Genomic DNA, 19,190 nt, shown 5'->3' with positions numbered 1-19,190 from the left:
ATCCTCATTGGTACTTGTGGAAGCTCAAACGTACTGCGTAACATGAGAATGAACCTCATTGGTTCTTGCTGAACCTCAAATGTGATGCGTAACACGAGAATGAACCTCATTGGTTCTTGCGGAAGCTCAAACGTGCTGCGTAACAAGAAAAAACCTCATTGGTTCTTGCGGAAGCTCAAACGTGCTGCGTAACACGAGAGTGAACCTCATTGGTTCTTACTGAAGCTCAAACGTACTGCGTAACATGAGAATGAACCTCATTGGTTCTTACTGAAGCTCAAAGGTAATGCGTAACACGAGAATTAACCTCATTGGTTCTTGTGGAAGCTCAAACGTGATGCGTAACATGAGAATGAACCTTATTGGTTCTTGCGGAAGCTCAAACGTGATGCGTAACATGAGAATGAACCTCATTGGTACTTGTGGAAGCTCAAACGTACTGCGTAACATGAGAATGAACCTCATTGGTTCTTGCGGAAGCTCAAACGTGATGCGTAACACGAGAATGAACCTCATTGGTTCTTGCGGAAGCTCAAACGTGATGCGTAACATGAGAATGAACCTCATTGGTTCTTGCGGAAGCTAAAACGTGATGCGTAACACGAGAATGAACCTCATTGGTTCTTGCGGAAGCTCAAACGTGATGCGTAACACGAGAATGAACCTCATTGGTTCTTGCTGAAGCTCAAATGTGATGCGCAACACGAGAATGAACCTCAATGGTTCTTGCGGAAGCTCAAATGTGATGCGTAACATGAGAATGAACCTCATTGGTTCTTGCGGAAGCTCAAACGTGATGCGTAACATGAGAATGAACCTCATTGGTTCTTGCGGAAGCTCAAACATGATGCGTAACATGAGAATGAACCTCATTGGTTCTTGCGGAAGCTCAAACGTGCTGCGTAACAAGAAAAAACCTCATTGGTTCTTGCGGAAGCTCAAACGTGATGTGTAACACGAGAATGAACCTCATTGGTTCTTGCGGAAGCTCAAACGTGATGCGAACACGAGAATGAACCTCATTGGTTCTTGCAGAAGCTCAAACGTGATGCGCAACACGAGAATGAACCTCATTGGTTCTTGCAGAAGCTCAAACGTGATGCGCAACACGAGAATGAAACTCATTGGTTCTTGCGGAAGCTCAAACGTGATGCGCAACACGAGAATGAACCTCATTGGTTCTTGCAGAAGCTCAAACGTGATGCGTAACATGAGAATGAACCTCATTGGTTCTTGCGGAAGCTCAAACGTGCTGCATAACATGAGAATGAACCTCATTGGTACTTGTGGAAGCTCAAACGTGCTGCATAACATGAGAATGAACCTCATTGGTTCTTGCGGAAGCTCAAACGTGATGCGTAACACGAGAATGAACCTCATTGGTTCTTGCGGAAGCTCAAACGTGCTGCATAACACGAGAATGAACCTCATTGGTTCTTGCGGAAGCTCAAACGTGATGCGTAACACGAGAATGAACCTCATTGGTTCTTGCGGAAGCTCAAACGTGATGCGTAACATGAGAATGAACCTCATTGGTTCTTACTGAAGCTCAAACGTAATGCGTAACACGAGAATTAACCTCATTGGTTCTTGTGGAAGCTCAAACGTACTACGTAACATGAGAATGAACCTCATTGGTTCTTGCGGAAGCTCAAACGTGATGCGTAACATGAGAATGAACCTCATTGGTTCTTGCGGAAGCTCAAACATGATGCGTAACATGAGAATGAACCTCATTGGTTCTTGCGGAAGCTCAAACGTGATGCGTAACACGAGAATGAACCTCATTGTTTCTTGCGGAAGCTCAAACGTGATGCGTAACACGAGAATGAACCTCATTGGTTCTTGCGGAAGCTCAAATGTGATGCGTAACACGAGAATGAACCTCATTGGTTCTTGCGGAAGCTCAAACGTGATGCGTAACATGAGAATGAACCTCATTGGTTCTTGCGGAAGCTCAAACGTGATGCGTAACATGAGAATGAACCTCGTTGGTTCTTGCTGAACCTCAAATGTGATGCGTAACAAGAGAATGAACCTCATTGGTTCTTGCGGAAGCTCAAACGTGCTGCGTAACAAGAAAAAACCTCATTGGTTCTTGCGGAAGCTCAAACGTGATGTGTAACACGAGAATGAACCTCATTGGTTCTTGCGGAAGCTCAAACGTGATGCGAACACGAGAATGAACCTCATTGGTTCTTGCAGAAGCTCAAACGTGATGCGCAACACGAGAATGAACCTCATTGGTTCTTGCAGAAGCTCAAACGTGATGCGCAACACGAGAATGAAACTCATTGGTTCTTGCGGAAGCTCAAACGTGATGCGCAACACGAGAATGAACCTCATTGGTTCTTGCAGAAGCTCAAACGTGATGCGTAACATGAGAATGAACCTCATTGGTTCTTGCGGAAGCTCAAACGTGCTGCATAACATGAGAATATCCTCATTGGTACTTGTGGAAGCTCAAACGTACTGCGTAACATGAGAATGAACCTCATTGGTTCTTGCTGAACCTCAAATGTGATGCGTAACACGAGAATGAACCTCATTGGTTCTTGCGGAAGCTCAAACGTGCTGCGTAACAAGAAAAAACCTCATTGGTTCTTGCGGAAGCTCAAACGTGCTGCGTAACACGAGAGTGAACCTCATTGGTTCTTACTGAAGCTCAAACGTACTGCGTAACATGAGAATGAACCTCATTGGTTCTTACTGAAGCTCAAAGGTAATGCGTAACACGAGAATTAACCTCATTGGTTCTTGTGGAAGCTCAAACGTGATGCGTAACATGAGAATGAACCTCATTGGTTCTTGCGGAAGCTCAAACGTGATGCGTAACATGAGAATGAACCTCATTGGTACTTGTGGAAGCTCAAACGTACTGCGTAACATGAGAATGAACCTCATTGGTTCTTGCGGAAGCTCAAACGTGATGCGTAACACGAGAATGAACCTCATTGGTTCTTGCGGAAGCTCAAACGTGATGCGTAACATGAGAATGAACCTCATTGGTTCTTACTGAAGCTCAAACGTAATGCGTAACACGAGAATTAACCTCATTGGTTCTTGTGGAAGCTCAAACGTACTACGTAACATGAGAATGAACCTCATTGGTTCTTGCGGAAGCTCAAACGTGATGCGTAACATGAGAATGAACCTCATTGGTTCTTGCGGAAGCTCAAACATGATGCGTAACATGAGAATGAACCTCACTGGTTCTTGTGGAAGCTCAAACGTGATGCGTAACACGAGAATGAACCTCATTGGTTCTTGCGGAAGCTCAAACGTGATGCGTAACACGAGAATGAACCTCATTGGTTCTTGCGGAAGCTCAAACGTGATGCGTAACATGAGAATGAACCTCATTGGTTCTTGCGGAAGCTCAAACGTGATGCGTAACATGAGAATGAACCTCATTGGTTCTTGCGGAAGCTCAAACGTGATGCGTAACATGAGAATGAACCTCATTGGTTCTTGCGGAAGCTCAAACGTGATGCGTAACATGAGAATGAACCTCATTGGTTCTTGCGGAAGCTCAAATGTGATGTGTAACATGAGAATGAACCTCATTGGTTCTTGCGGAAGCTCAAATGTGATGTGTAACATGAGAATGAACCTCATTGGTTCTTGCGGAAGCTCAAACGTGATGCGTAACACGAGAATGAACCTCATTGGTTCTTGCGGAAGCTCAAACGTGATGCGTAACACGAGAATGAACCTCATTGGTTCTTGCGGAAGCTCAAACGTACTGCGTAACATGAGAATGAACCTCATTGGTTCTTACTGAAGCTCAAAGGTAATGCGTAACACGAGAATTAACCTCATTGGTTCTTGTGGAAGCTCAAACGTACTGCGTAACATGAGAATGAACCTCATTGGTTCTTGCGGAAGCTCAAACGTGATGCGTAACATGAGAATGAACCTCATTGGTTCTTGCGGAAGCTCAAACGTGATGCGTAACATGAGAATGAACCTCATTGGTTCTTGCGGAAGCTCAAACGTGATGCGTAACATGAGAATGAACCTCATTGGTTCTTGCGGAAGCTCAAACGTGATGCGTAACATGAGAATGAACCTCATTGGTTCTTGCGGAAGCTCAAACGTGTTGCGTAACATGAGAATGAACCTCATTGGTTCTTGCGGAAGCTCAAATGTGATGTGTAACATGAGAATGAACCTCATTGGTTCTTGCGGAAGCTCAAATGTGATGTGTAACATGAGAATGACCCTCATTGGTTCTTGCGGAAGCTCAAACGTGATGCGTAACACGAGAATGAACCTCATTGGTTCTTGCGGAAGCTCAAACGTGATGCGTAACACGAGAATGAACCTCATTGGTTCTTGCGGAAGCTCAAACGTGATGCGTAACATGAGAATGAACCTCATTGGTTCTTGCTGAAGCTCAAACGTGCTGCATAACATGAGAATGAACCTCATTGGTTCTTGCGGAAGCTCAAACGTGATGCGTAACACGAGAATGAACCTCATTGGTTCTTGCGGAAGCTAAAACGTGATGCGTAACATGAGAATGAACCTCATTGGTTCTTGCTGAAGCACAAACATGCTGCGTAACACGAGAATGAACCTCATTGGTTCTTACTGAAGCTCAAACGTGCTGCGTAACACGAGAATGAACCTCATTGGTTCTTACTGAAGCTCAAACGTGATGCGTAACATGAGAATGAACCTCATTGGTTCTTACTGAAGCTCAAACGTGATGCGTAACATGAGAATGAACCTCATTGGTTCTTACTGAAGCTCAAACGTGCTGCGTAACACGAGAATGAACCTCATTGGTTCTTGCTGAAGCTCAAATGTGATGTGTAACATGAGAATGAACCTCATTGGTTCTTGCGGAAGCTCAAACGTGCTGCGTAACACGAGAGTGAACCTCATTGGTTCTTACTGAAGCTCAAACGTACTGCGTAACATGAGAATGAACCTCATTGGTTCTTACTGAAGCTCAAAGGTAATGCGTAACACGAGAATTAACCTCATTGGTTCTTGTGGAAGCTCAAACGTGATGCGTAACATGAGAATGAACCTCATTGGTTCTTGCGGAAGCTCAAACGTGATGCGTAACATGAGAATGAACCTCATTGGTTCTTGCGGAAGCTCAAACGTGATGCGTAACATGAGAATGAACCTCATTGGTTCTTGCGGAAGCTCAAACGTGCTGCGTAACACGAGAATGAACCTCATTGGTTCTTACTGAAGCTCAAACGTGATGCGTAACATGAGAATGAACCTCATTGGTTCTTGCTGAAGCTCAAACGTGATGCGTAACATGAGAATGAACCTCATTGGTTCTTGCTGAAGCTCAAACGTGCTGCGTAACATGAGAATGAACCTCATTGGTTCTTGCTGAAGCTCAAACGTGCTGCGTAACATGAGAATAAACCTCATTGGTTCTCGCACGTCAAGCCAACATGCTTGAGCTTCCATTTACCACAAATGTATGAGTTGATGAATGTTTATACAGCTCTGGAAAAAATTAAGAGACCACTTACATTGAGAAATCAATGTTAAGTGGTCTCTTAATTTTTTCAAAGCTGAATGTGAATAAAAGCCTAAATTGAAATTTGGACTAAACCGCTCAGCTCATATGGATTAGTTTTACGATCTCTTTATGAACTTATTAAAGCGTCAAAGTGGTAGTTGCGTAGTTGTTAATGGAGGGTCAAAAATCTCTCAGATTTCATCCAAAAGATCTTCATTTGTGTTAGATGAAAAGTGTTACAGGTTTGCAACAACATGAGGGTGAGAAAATAATGACAGAATTTTCATTTTTGGGTGAACTATCAATTTAATGTTAATCAAACAACAAAGGACAAGAGAAAAAAACCCTCATTGCACTACACTGAATAACTTTAATAAGGAATAATCTATATTTAATGTAAACACTAAAGCATATGCAGTATTATTTTACATTGGATTACTTTATTAAATTTCTATAGTCTACTTGAAAACTAGGCTACTTGTCTTAATGGGTCAAACACAATGAAAACATAACGATTTTATTTGATTTATTTCATTCTTTTTTTGTGGTGGGGCCAGTGAACATTCTAGCCCTGAATTTATTTGTTTGTCACAATGCAAAAAAAATGAAAAGAAAAGTGAATGGTCCCCGAAAACAAATTTCTTTGGATTTTGAAAGCACATGTTATGACAGGTTTTGTAAGATTCACCCACATTAAAATTTAGTCAATTTCAGATCAAATGAGTTTTTGGTCTGACAACGCCTTTTAAGTCTCTGTGAAACAAAAACTAGTGATTTAGTGCACTATACTGCCCTGCACTTTACCCATTAACTGTGCGCAAACACAAGTTTATGCATGTGGCCCCCACACATATGGTGTGCTAACCTGCGAGAGCATTTTTGCACATGTCCTACTTTTGTGTGACAGCATTTGTCTTCGAATTTAGATGTGATTTCGGTGTGCACTCCAGGGAGAAAAGTGAATGGTTGCTGTGGCAACAGATGACATGCATCCAAATAAACAAAAGCAATATGAGATGACTGACCCACGATAGTAGCAGATTTCCTTCTCAGGAACTGATCCGGTGATGTTTTGGAAGAATACAGGAGGCTAAAGAAATGCAAACACTGATGGATGGGCAAATAAATAAATAAATAAATAAAAAGGACGAGAATCATACCTGGTTGCCATGGCGACATACCTTCTCCTCACTTCAATAACTGCTGAGCAGAGAGGATTCCAGGGTCTGCAGCGAAAGACTAGGGGAATAAAGAGGAAGAAATCCTTTTTCCTGGAACAGAAATACAGAGAAATACACAGTCGCTGCATTTGATGTGTGCATTCAAATTCTTTAAAATTATATGTTAGATACATTGCTCATTCCTTAAATTCATGTGACTCTGGAGACTGAATATTAAACAGTCTACATTGTTATTCACATTCATTTCCATCAAAATAACTAGGGTAAATATTATTAAAGCTATAAAGACAAAAGAAGGTCATTATTGAAGTAATACATTTGTATATTTGCAATAATATTCTGTTAATAATTATTAAGTTAGGTCACATTTCAGGCTAGAAAGTCAGCTAAAATCAATAGCTTGTGGGTCTTAAATCTTTCTAAAAATCCTTTTCTAAGCTCTCAAACCACATATTAATTTATGTAAGCTTAATTTCAGGGGAACAAACGACTAAAAGTGGACAACAACATACTTCAACCAAACAATGAGTGTACATAATCTGGAAATGTTTTTTGTTTTTAATCGCAATTCAATCTATTGCAGAATCCAGCGAGAATCAGCATCGAGGAAAATGGGACTTGATCCAAGGTAAATGATCCAACCATTTATATTATTTCCCATAAAAACATTAATTAACATTATTATATTATAAACTTAAACGATGAAATGTGATATCAGGGTTGAATAATACTAATAACAGTTAGCATTAAAGCAACATATCCCTGTTATCATTATATTTGCAGTAATATCATTTTAAAAGTGGCCAAGTTAGCTCACATTTTTGCTCAATAGCCAGCAAAATGTTTATTTTCGACCTCTCAAACCTTCTGTTGTGTGCTCACGCGTATATAAACTTATAAGAACTTAATTTCAAACGAAACAACCGACACAAAGTTGTTCTACAGTTAAACTGGGACATCTTGCATATCGTGAGGGCCTCTTTTTGTTTCTGAGCCGAGCCATGCTGTTTCAACCTATCCGCAAACGAGGGGGAGGGTAAATGCTTTGGAGACCCTACGTTTGATTGACAGCCGCGAAACCCAATCCCAAATCGAACAATCGTTTAAACGGACCAATGGCGTCGCTCTCTGGGCAAATCCAGTAGAGTGGGCGGTGTTTAAACAGCAATGCCCGCCCATCATCCAATCGTTAGGTTGCGCGAAGGCTGCAGTTTCAGTTTGTTTTATTCACCATTTTGAGTAGCTGAAGGTAAAATTTAAACTAAATACCTTCGTAGAGCAGGAATATTTCCCGCATTGTTTGATTTTTACCACAGGGAGAGGGCGTTGGTTTTGCGACGTCACCTTTAGCCCTTTGTGTTTTAAAATAGCACGTTTTGTTTGCATTTTCCCTGCTTTTCTTTTGCTCTTTCACAATTTTAACCTCTACAGTATTCCTGCAAAATGGCAAGACCAGTGAGGTACGTGTGTTTCCATTCGTCCTGCTGATGGCTGCTGCATGCACACTTGAGCTCTAGGCTTCACGCATGTGCCAGGCATCCTTATGTTCTTGTTTAGAGCTCGATTTTGTAACATTTTGGCTCGTCCGTGCATGCTTTTTGCTCGTCGTTTCTTTCCCAGTGGCGGAGGACTGTCTTTTACATTTATGGGTATATCGCGCACGTTTCTAATTTGCATCAATCCGGATTCTGAAATCCGTTGTTCATTGTGCATCACCTACCTATATTTCAGATTATATTTGTTGTGCGAAAAGCCTTAAAACGCTTCATGTTTCCTTGTAAGCCAGTGAGAATATGGCTTCCCATTCATCCTCGCTAGCGCTTCAGGAGGGGTAATAAAATCCCACTGGAGGTGCTCATCGGCCCATTCAAGTGATTTTGCAACCTGTAACGCGCACATATTTGCGCAAAATTTCACAATGATGCAGAAACAATAGATTGCGAAAGCCCTTTGGTGTTTTAGGGAGGGAAGCGCGTTTTTGAGCTATTTTTTTTCGATAGCGGTAAATTAACACGACGCGGGTTACGTCAGAGGGGGGCGGGGTGGCTCAGAGCGACCACACCTCCCCCGTTTGGAGTTATGTGAAAAACGTGCACGAAATTTGATGTTCAATCTCCATATTTTGAGTTCAAATGGCAATGGGGATCAGTTTATATGACTCTGTGTTATTTGTGTCACAGTGGATGACCGAGGGCCGATATAGAACAGAGTAAAAATGGTGGGCGCCTTCCTCATGTATCGACTGGGCGGAAAATAGCGTAACGTTAGCGCGTTGTCCTTACGAACATTCACCGTGGTAACCATATGCAAATATAGCGATATAACGTGATATTAGCCACCACTGTGTTAAAAAAAATAAATCAAGATATTAATAAAATGGCAGAGATTCTGAAAACGCTTTATACAGCAGTAACTGTTGTTACCATGGTAAATGAGGCGTTACGCTAAAAGAAGACTTGTGATAAAAAATGACTTCACAAAGTTGTTTTTAATTTACATAATTTTTTGCGCTATTTTAAGAAAATCCTAAGTATTTTGCCCGCTTTTACTGAATTAACGGTAGTTGTGTTAAATGTTTTTATTTATTTTAAATATCTACGTGTCACGTGATTGATGACTTCCTGCTGTTCTCAAGGCTAAATTACCTCAGATTACTATTTACAACTGAAACGGTTGTTTTAAATCAAATGTGGCATGTACATTTATTAAAACATAGTATTATCATTATTCAAAATGGTATTATCACTATGGTTATTGGCTATACATTTCATTATGTATTTTATCTTGTCATTTCTGGATTGATTATGAAGTAGTGTAATTTATAATCCAAAAAGGCTAATTACTTTAAAGTAACTTGTGGCTTTTCAAGCATCTCAACACCGTGTCCGGCCTGAGTGGTTAAATGGGACAAGACTGCAGTATTAATGAAACCCTCATTGAAATGCTAATTGAGAAACTGTTTAACGATCATTAATTCAAGTAAACATAATGAAGCGAGGCATGTTAAATGAACTTAAGTTTTCTGGAAAAAAATAATGCTGACCACCTTCCGATGGTCTAGAAGCCCTTAAAACATGAATTAACATCACATGCACCGCTGCATCACAAACTCACTTAACAATATTTTGTCTTTCTTACAGGAACAGAAAGGTGGTAAATTACTCCCAGTTTAATGAATCCGACGATGCAGGTAATAAACCATTTCTAAAACGCATAATTTTAGCTTTTGGAAAAGTATTGATGAATGACAAAGATATTCTTTGCAAGTTTACTCGATATTGGAATGCAAGTGTTGTACAGGTCGATTGGTGACCTTACAGAGATTGTGTTTTAGATCAGTTTGTGCAGTCATGTACTTCATAGTTCAATCCATCTCATTTCTGCCTCCAGATGAGGACTATGGTAACAAGGAAACAACTAAGAAGATACGTGCTCCACCCCGTGAAATCAAGCACAAGAAGTCTAAGAATTCACAGGAAGAGAGGCAAGCATCTGTCTTTTTCCAGCTTTGGTGTATAATAATTATCAGAATAATGCATTTTAAATGTATTAAATGGTGAGTTTCATGACAGGATTTGTGTGTGTTGGGATCCCCAGGGATCGTGAACCTTTTTGAGATCCATTTTCTCCTTATGACCCACATATGCGGCGGTTAATTATAACTAGGAAGTAAATGCCACCTACAAGGACGTTCACCTCCAAAGATCAAACTACTAGTACTAACTAACCTTTTCTGTTGTCTCACAGCGAGGATTCAGATGAAAAACTGTCTAAATCCAAAAATGACTCCGCAGGTAAATTGTTTCACTTATTTGTGTTGATAAAAAATAAAGTTGCGTAAAAAAAAAAAAAGATTAACTTCTAAATCTTGTGTTTTTCAGATGACTTCGGAAGTGATGAAGATAACGAGATCGGTGAGGAAGGGGAAGAGGAAGACGGAGGAAGTGACTATGATGATAAAAAGGCCAAAAAGGGAAAGGTGAAAGCGAAGGTGGAGAAACCAGGCAAAAAGCCACTGAAGAGGAAACGAGGTGGAGGTGAGATGGGGATCAACCAAAACTGACACTTTTCCTTGAACTCGCATGCATAAAACATGAAGCAGCAGATGCTAAACTATGAGCATAACGTTTAGTCTTATTTAAGCCAAGAACCACCCATTTAGAAAGAAAGACCATCTGACCAATGACAAACAACTACAGTTTAGGAGTGCTGATGTGTAAGCATAAATGTGAATGCATCTGTTCTGCATGTTGACACTTGTGATTCCTCTGCAGATGATAGTGATGATGATAAAGAGGTGAGCAGGAAACCGAGGCAGGTGAGGCAGGCTGCGTCAAAGGCCGTGTCCAAACAGAGAGAAATCCTTCTGGGAGACGGCGGCAGTGAGGATGAGGAGAAGGATGAGGAAGAACAGGCATTCCTGGACCGTAAGTGTGCTGCATTTTAACTGCCGTGTTCAATATGTTTGTCGTTTTTACTCTGCATTATTATTAATATTGCTCATACTTGGGCGTCGCAAATTTACACCATAAAGGCGGCACAGAAACCCTTCTAAAGTGGCAATTTATGTGTCTTTACACTGTTTAATGCTTCTCAGAGGTGGCATAAATGCATTTACACGGCCATTTTATACTAGGACTTGAGGTGGGTCAGAACCGGCTTAATTTAGTCTGCCTTTTAGGCAGCATTATGTCTTATGTACACAAACAAAAATCTGTTTTTCTTCAATGCAAAATTTTATTTTCATTAAAAAAAAAACAAGTAAATAGTAATAAAATAAGAACAAATAAACAAATTGCCAGCAACAGCACAAATAAATGAAAAGCAATATGAAATAAACACAGCTTTAAGTTTTTCAGGCGGGTCTAACAGTAGGTTAGTGTTCAGGTTTACCCTACAGAAATTTCAAATGTAAAATAACACTGGATAGTCTTCATCCAGTGTTAAATAAAATTATTTGATTTAAGATTAATGGTTATAATTAACGTTATAAATGTTATTCAGTCAAGAGCAGCTTTTCTTTGTCTTTTGTTGTTTGATATAACATCCTCTGTACAGATGAAAACGTTATCAAATGATCAGAAACGACTAAAAACACAGTTTTATGCTTGCCAGACAAGTAATTTGGCAGCCATTTTGTAAAGAAAAACTACTACACATGTGTGTTCAAACGTGCTTGCCTATAGACTAAACGCGTAATGTTAATGTGCATGCCGTCACCTTTCTCACATTTGCGGTTGTTGTTGTTGTTGTTGTTTTTTTCGTTTACACGAAGATGATAACTGTATCGTTTCAAAACTACTTCAAGGTTTGTGTTCTCTAGCCACCAAACACTGTTGCTGAGCTGCCGGAATGCATTGAGTTTTCTATTTTGGTTGAAAATGGTGTCGCGTAAGTGGCCCCAGAGTAAATAACTAATAATATTTTTACAACGGAAATTAATCAGTCAAAAACGTACTTTAGCTGGACACTTTAGCTCTTTTTTTTTCTAGAGCTGGTGTACAGCCAAAACGATCTCTCTTCCATGAATGTACAATTATCACTGTAATGCTGCGTTCACACCGAACGCGAATAAAGCGTCTGGCGCGAGTGATTTCCATGTTAAGTCAATGGAAAGGCGCGTTGACGCGCGTCTGGAGATCCTGCGGCGCGATACACGCGTTTCTCGCGGTGCGATGGACCCGATTGTGCGTCCAGTTCGCGCGAATTGAGCGTCTTGCGCGAGTGGTGCTTTTTGTGCATTCGCGCGTTTGAAGCAAATTTGCGTCTGACGCCAGAGTTGAAAAATCTGAACTTTGGCGTCAATTCGTGCCGCGTTAACCAATCAGGAGCCTGCTTGCTGCTGTCACGTGGTAAAGTGACGTGATGAGAAACCCTGCATAATTTAAAAATAAAAATAAGTCTTGTGTAGATCTAACGGGCAATCTTTGGTGTCATTAATATATAATTTGTTGTCTGCCAAATCGTTTTGACTGAGGGCAAAGATAACTCATAACTTTATTTTTTAAGGATATTTAAATACACATGCAGTGAAGATAATGTAGGAGTTGCCTGGACCACATTTGTGTGGCTATTGATGTTTAATATATATTTTAAACGAAAATGAAAAGAGGCAGAGTGGTGTTTTGACATATTTCTCCTGGAGCGCCTTGAACACGCGTCTATTTCGCTTCAAATGCTCGATTTTTATGCGCGTCCAATTCGCTGCGGACGGATTCGAAATGTTCACTCGTCAAACTAGACGCGATTTTGACGCTCTGTTCGCGTTCGGTGTGAATGCAGTATTAAGCTGCTTTGAAACCAATCTGTATTGTAAAAAGCGCTATATAAATGAAGGGGACTTGATTAACAGGACAGACAGCAGCAGGAATACTAGACAGCTGTCACTTTAAGAGTTTCTGCACCGATCCAATATACTGTTACACAACATGCATTGTCTTAACTATTTACGTTCCAAAACCGTTTAACTGAATACTCGCCAAGACTGGCATTTTGACATAATTTTGTATGTATTTGACCGTTTAAGCGCTGTAAGCCACTCATTTTGGTTCTTTGCGACTCACAAACGGCTTGTGCGCTCCACTCGCTATATATTAGGGCTGTTGATTTAACACGTTAATTAGATAAGTGAGTTTAAGGCGTTATTTTTACCTTAACTAATTTAACGCACATGCCCTGCCCCGGACCAACGTAGGTTCTTATTCTTCATCAATCAACTGTATGAAATATATGATGCAGCGCAACAACTCACTGTGTGATGAAGCCTATAGAATGTGGTTAGAATGTCCCTAAAATTCAAAATATGGGGCAAAAATGCCTGTTTTAGTCTCGCTGGGAAAGTTTGTTGTGGTCCACGTCAGAGCGTGATTGTTCCCGCCGGTGCTTGAATACACTGCAGGCTCCCTTTCGCTTGTATCCAAGGAAAATCATAAACACGATCATCCCTTACATGTTTTATTGAACAAAATACATCGTCATCTGATAAAACAAATGTGCATGTTACTTCGAGCACGAGACGCGTGCAAATGCGATACTGATCTTATATACAAGTTAATAAAAATAAGTTAATATTGTGGTGTTTTAGACTAATCGAATGAATGAATGAACGACTCAATGACTTACTCATTTAGACATTTACCGCCACCTACTGGCAGTTTTAGTTTCTTATTAAGAGTAGAATTTCCATATTAATAAAAACAAACATTTAAAGGTAAAGTTCACCGAGAAATATTTCTTTCTGAAGCTACTTTTTGTGATGTCTTTTTGACGACTTTAAATTATCTTTTGGGAGTAATTTCTCAGCATTAGATTAATTGTCACTTTGCCATCGGGCAGAAGAGCGCGAGAACACGAAGCTGACGACAAAACGTACCGGCTCGGAATCAGAAAAATGTGAGACATGCGGAAAATTGTCCAATGCCGATCAATCGGTGCATCTCTACTTTACACAGTATTTTAAGCAGGCACAGAGCAGCCTTAAATCATCTGTGTAATGATGCCTCAAATGAACAAAAAAATCAATAGCAGCTTTATCTTTGCTTGAGCCAGTAATTAGACGCCCATATCTCTCTGGCAACTTAACATACTTAAACTGCTCAGAATACCTAGCAACACCATAGCAATAGTTCACTACAATGCTAGCGTATTGTGGCAACTTTTGCACAGCGAAGAGCCACTCTCATTTCATAAAAATGTTCCAATTTTCTCTGTTGCAGAAGAGTCTGGCAGTGATGAAGACTTCATGGTTGATGATGATGATGACAGTGACTATGGGCACTCCAAAAAGAAGGGCAAGAAAGTGGTGCAGAAGGGAGGAAGGAGAGTTGAGAAGAAGGACAAGAAATCCCCTAAACCCCGGCTAAAGGCCACAGGTAAACACTGCCTCTCCCGACATTTTCATAGTATGAAAAAGAGTCACGGTCAACTATTCCTTCAGTTTACTTATTTAAATCATGTCAAATTAAATTGAACTGGAGTTTAAAAGCCAGAATTCTGACAAAGGCCTAAGACACAAACACTTTTGAAACATACTGGTTTCATCTAACTCTTCAGTCCTGTAAACTGCCATTCAAAAGTTTGGGATCGGTAAGACTTTTAGGTCGCCAAATGTATTCCAGCGACGCAAATCTGAATTTTCAGCGTCATTACACCAGTCTTCGGTGTCACATGATCCTTCAGAAATCATTTCAAACGTTTCTTGGTATTAACAATGATCTTTTTCCCCCAGGATTATTACGTCTTTACTGTCAGTATTAGTATTTCCTTGCTTTGAAAAAATGTTTTAAAGTTAATGTTGACGCGTCTGTCCCTCAGTGAACCCCAGCCCCATGAAGGGTAAAGGGAAAGGTCGCCCAAGTGCAGCTAAAGCACTGGAGAAATCCTCACCTAAAGATGACGAGGAACCCGAGAGCCCCCTTGAAGACGAGGAGGAAGACGAGGTGGAGAAGAAAGAGTCTCCTCCCACCAAAAAGACAAAGGATGATGCCCCCGAAGACGAGGAAGATGACGAGGAAGATGACGAGGAAGAGGATGGCTCAGAAGAGGAGGCTCCATCCGGGGAAGACTAGCCATTATGTTATTAACGGCGTTCCTTTCTTCTTCTCTTTCCCTTTACACTCTTTTTCCTATTCTGCATTTTTTGGGGGCGGGGGTGGGGAGGGGGGTTGGGTTTGTTTGCTTTTCAGATTTTTGTTTTCAGTGTCTGTTGTGGCCTGGCTCAACGGTTTGAACTCTTTTTATTTCCCTTTTGTTTTGCCTATAAATTCCATATCGCAAAGGACATTTTCCCAGAACTTGTTAGCGTATATATCTATATATATTATTGAGTAAAACGTGTCTGAGTCTGTTTATTTATGGGTATATAATCTTGAGGGAAGCCCATCGTTCCAACCAGTAGCGTCGCTGCTCGCCCAGGGTTATCACATAACCGTATTCTCAAAAAAAAAAAAAAAAAAACCCCGCTTTAGCGCTCTCATTCATTTCGGTAACCTGTATAAAGCTTATCGTCTATTCTGCATTGTCGCGACCGATGTTCCTCATTCATGAAACAAAATTCTGTATAAAATGTTCGTACAGCCATTCTTGCGTAAATGATCCGCGCAAACAAAACAAAAGTATTAGTGTAAATCCGTAATGGCGTATTGGAGCGTAAATGCGATTCTCTACAAATGGTTTGCGCAAGATTGGTTTTGCGCAGCATTTCTGCTTGCGTTTAACAGATTTGTTCCTAAAAACCGTATTTGCGAAAGCACATCATTTTAACGTATGAATAGTTTTGCGAAGTTGCGTTTCATTGAGGTCCAATGCGTTCGCTGTGTAGTGATTCCTCTCTAGAAAGCCATTCCTTAGGAAGTTTCGCAATCCGTAATAGTTCGCGCCGTTGGTTTGGATGCTAACGGTCAGGGCTCTGCTTATCTGAGGATTCGTATTGTATTTATTCGACATGCACTCGCCGCTCATTGCGCGGAGGATGAAGCTGACGTCTAATGCCCATGTTTTGAGAATTCCATTCGTCGTGGGTTTGCTATTCAACTTTCAGTTTGACCTTTTAAATAAACAGTCTCAATTTGTGTAGCTTGAACCATAATGCAGTTGCTGTTTTAATAGAATATTCTGGATTAAAAATGTCAAATTCTGTTCATTTCAATTTGTACCTCTGTATGTCGTGTACTTACAATGGCAAATGTCCACTGTTTGCCCCGTTGTAAGTTCATTTTCTGGGTTTGTTTGCTTTTTTTCTTTTTGCAAACCGAGGTATGAGTTGCCATCCATCACGCTAAACTCGTTTTGAACCTGGAATATTTCGTCAAGAATCACGTTCATTTTGCTCTGATCTCTGTAATGTGCTTTTGCTCGTTTTATTTTCTCCTCATCCACCAGATCATCTCATATAAAGGCTGCAGCATGAATGCTTTCATCTCTTTTCTCAAAAGATGCTCGCAGTGTGTGTGTGCTGAGATCGGGCCTTAAAACGGTTGATTGCAGGGGAAATGTGAATCTGATGTCTTTCTGCCTTACCAAGCTTGTTTTTCGAAATGTTGTACCGCAAAGCTAAATGTTCAAGAAACGGAGGGCATCTTTGACTCGTGCCCGTTTCGCCCAGAGATTGTATTGCCGAATGTTGGGGATCTCTTCAACCGAGCAAATAATGTTTTAAAAAGGTCAAATATTGTTATTCTTCAGCCCTGGATCAGATGTGTTTGTGATGTCATGACACAGAGAGGCATATTTGCACTGTGAGGATGGAGAAGAATTGTACTATTCATACCTTTTATGTGTGTTTGCTCATTAAATATATATTTCTGTTGCTGCTTGTTTTTAATTCCAGACACATATGATGTACATCCCATGATGCATTTCTGTCTACAAGTGCATACATGGCATTCTGACATGGTTCGATCCTTTCTGCCAGGCATCTCTGAATATTTTCCACTCGTGCTGTCTATGAATTGGTTTTTAACCTAGCTGTCCAAAAACGTATGAATGTTTTGTTTTTCGTGCTTGATTTAATTTCAAACTGGTTTCTTTTGTTTCATTTTTCCTCCTCAGATTTTTTTTTTGTATTGTTTGTTTTTTTAAGAAAAGAAATAAAATGTATCTTCATTTTAATGAGAAACTGTCGTACGGTGTCTTATTGTGCAAAAGCCTTCCTTTAGAACTCTTTTTTTTATTTTTATTAAATATTTGAAGTATACGTCATACCTTAATGTGAATGTCATATTTTCATTGCATGAGCAATGAAAACGTGTGAAATGAGTGCGCTTTTAAGAGGAACTTTTCATCTTGTTTGCAGTTAGAGATATTAAATACTGTCAGAACTGATTCAACTGCCTTTCTTTTTAAATGAGATGAAAATGTTTATGTGCCACTCGGAGGGATAATCAGGCACGTCACAATAACCAAAAAGGGAATGTATTCTTCTATTCCCGTACCTGTTACAAATCCTTCACTCGCAGCTCAAAACACTAAAAAATGTATGAACTTTCACTGTTGTTAGATGCACTCAATTCATCTTTGTTCACATTACTTTAAAAAAAACTCATGTAACTACATGAGCTTAAATGTACTGAGTTATTTCTACTAAAAATGAGTATTGTCAGCTTTACTTAAAGGGTTAGTTCACCCAAAAATGAAAATTCTGTCATTAATTACTTACCCTCATGTCGTTCGACACCCGTAAGACCTCCGTTCATCTTCGGAACAGAAATGAAGTTATTTTAGTTGAAATCTGATGAGGCCTCATGAAGCTTCGAAGCTTCATGATGCCTTGTTTTGAAATCATCATCACTATGTAAGTCGTTATTTAGGGGTTTTTTGCGCACAAAAACTATTCTCGCCGATTCATAAAGTTATTTTAGAACCACTGTAGTGAGATGGACTTTGTAATGACGTCTTTAGTACCTTTTAAGGGTCTTGAGAGTGTAAAGTGCCATTGTGTCAATGGAGGCCTTTCAGAGCCATCGGATTTCAACTAAAATATCTTCATTTGTGTTCCGAAGATGAACGGAGGTATTACGGGTGTTGAACGACATGAGGGTAAGTAATTAATGACAGAATTTTCATTTTTGGGTGAACTAACTCTTTTAATAAGTGTTTGTTCGGTCAACTTAACATTGCTGAGTGAAAAGAACAAACTGGGCAGTGGATCTGTAGTTCCCAGCATGCTTTGCAAGGGACTGCATTAGGAGAGTAAATTTAGGGATTAAAGTGTTATCTTATGTGTTTTCCAGTAAAGGGAGAAATGTTGTTAATATTATGTTGGACATTTAGAGGAGTTTCTGTAATTTTGTGGTTACCATTATGCAGAAGAGTGCCTGTGTTTAGGCTGTGGGCACTCATGTACACAAATTTATTTGATGGAACTCCTGCCCGCTGTTAAATTAAGCTTGTCCAATTAGTTATTTTTGCATTTTGTTTCTAAAAATATGCTTGTTGCTATTTAATAGTTTCCCACTACACTTGTAGAGCAAGAAGTTAATTTAATAAGGTAAATTCAATCGATAGCAATAAACTTTTATCAATTTAATATAACATTATTAAGTAAACTGCACATATAAATATGTAACAGTGTCTAATTAAAATGTCAAATTTTCTCAAATTTTGTCAGCTTTATTTGAATTTCTTTTGTTCATATAACTAAATTGTTATTTGTAAAAAAGAAAATTACAATAAAAACCACTTGATGCTGCTTTTTTGAGTCAATTCAACTCAAGTAATTTTTTTGAGTGATGGTCCAGAAAGCTTATTTCATTCTTGTATGTATATATATATATATTTAAGCAATTTTTCCAGATTTTTATTTTATTACTAGATTTTTTTGTATATTTACTTCAATTATTTGGAGAGATTTTATTTTTTGTTTTATTTATTACTAGATTTGATCAATAAAGCAATCTATTTCACTTAAATACAAAATAACTCCATTACATGCCAAAAAAAATAAAAAAATCAACACTCAAATAGTCTCACTTTGGGTCTCTCTGCCGACCTCTTGTGGAAAAAAATTATATAAC

General features: G+C 39.6%; 1 protein-coding gene across 1 annotated transcript; it reads left to right on the top strand.

The window, feature by feature from the left end:
• Positions 1-7,874: 7,874 nt before the first annotated feature.
• Positions 7,875-17,290, top strand: nucks1a (nuclear casein kinase and cyclin-dependent kinase substrate 1a). Its single transcript, XM_079844020.1, has 8 exons — positions 7,875-8,138; positions 9,819-9,868; positions 10,069-10,162; positions 10,426-10,472; positions 10,560-10,715; positions 10,953-11,105; positions 14,394-14,549; positions 14,992-17,290. The coding sequence occupies exons 1-8, from the start codon at positions 8,122-8,124 to the stop codon at positions 15,243-15,245; spliced, it is 927 nt and encodes a 308-aa protein (XP_079700146.1). The 5' UTR covers positions 7,875-8,121; the 3' UTR covers positions 15,246-17,290.
• The last annotated feature ends 1,900 nt before the right edge of the window (positions 17,291-19,190 follow it).

The sequence above is a fragment of the Gobio gobio genome (assembly GCF_949357685.1).
Source record: "Gobio gobio genome assembly, chromosome: 19".
Classification (NCBI taxonomy): domain Eukaryota; kingdom Metazoa; phylum Chordata; class Actinopteri; order Cypriniformes; family Gobionidae; genus Gobio; species Gobio gobio.
This window is presented reverse-complemented; position numbering and strand designations above follow the sequence as displayed.

Excerpts from the sequence above, each read along its gene's own strand:
- nucks1a (XM_079844020.1), top strand. Across the intron at positions 10,473-10,559 it reads ATCCAAAAATGACTCCGCAG|ATGACTTCGGAAGTGATGAA; the intron begins GTAAATTGTTTC and ends TGTGTTTTTCAG. Across the intron at positions 11,106-14,393 it reads AGAACAGGCATTCCTGGACC|AAGAGTCTGGCAGTGATGAA; the intron begins GTAAGTGTGCTG and ends TCTCTGTTGCAG.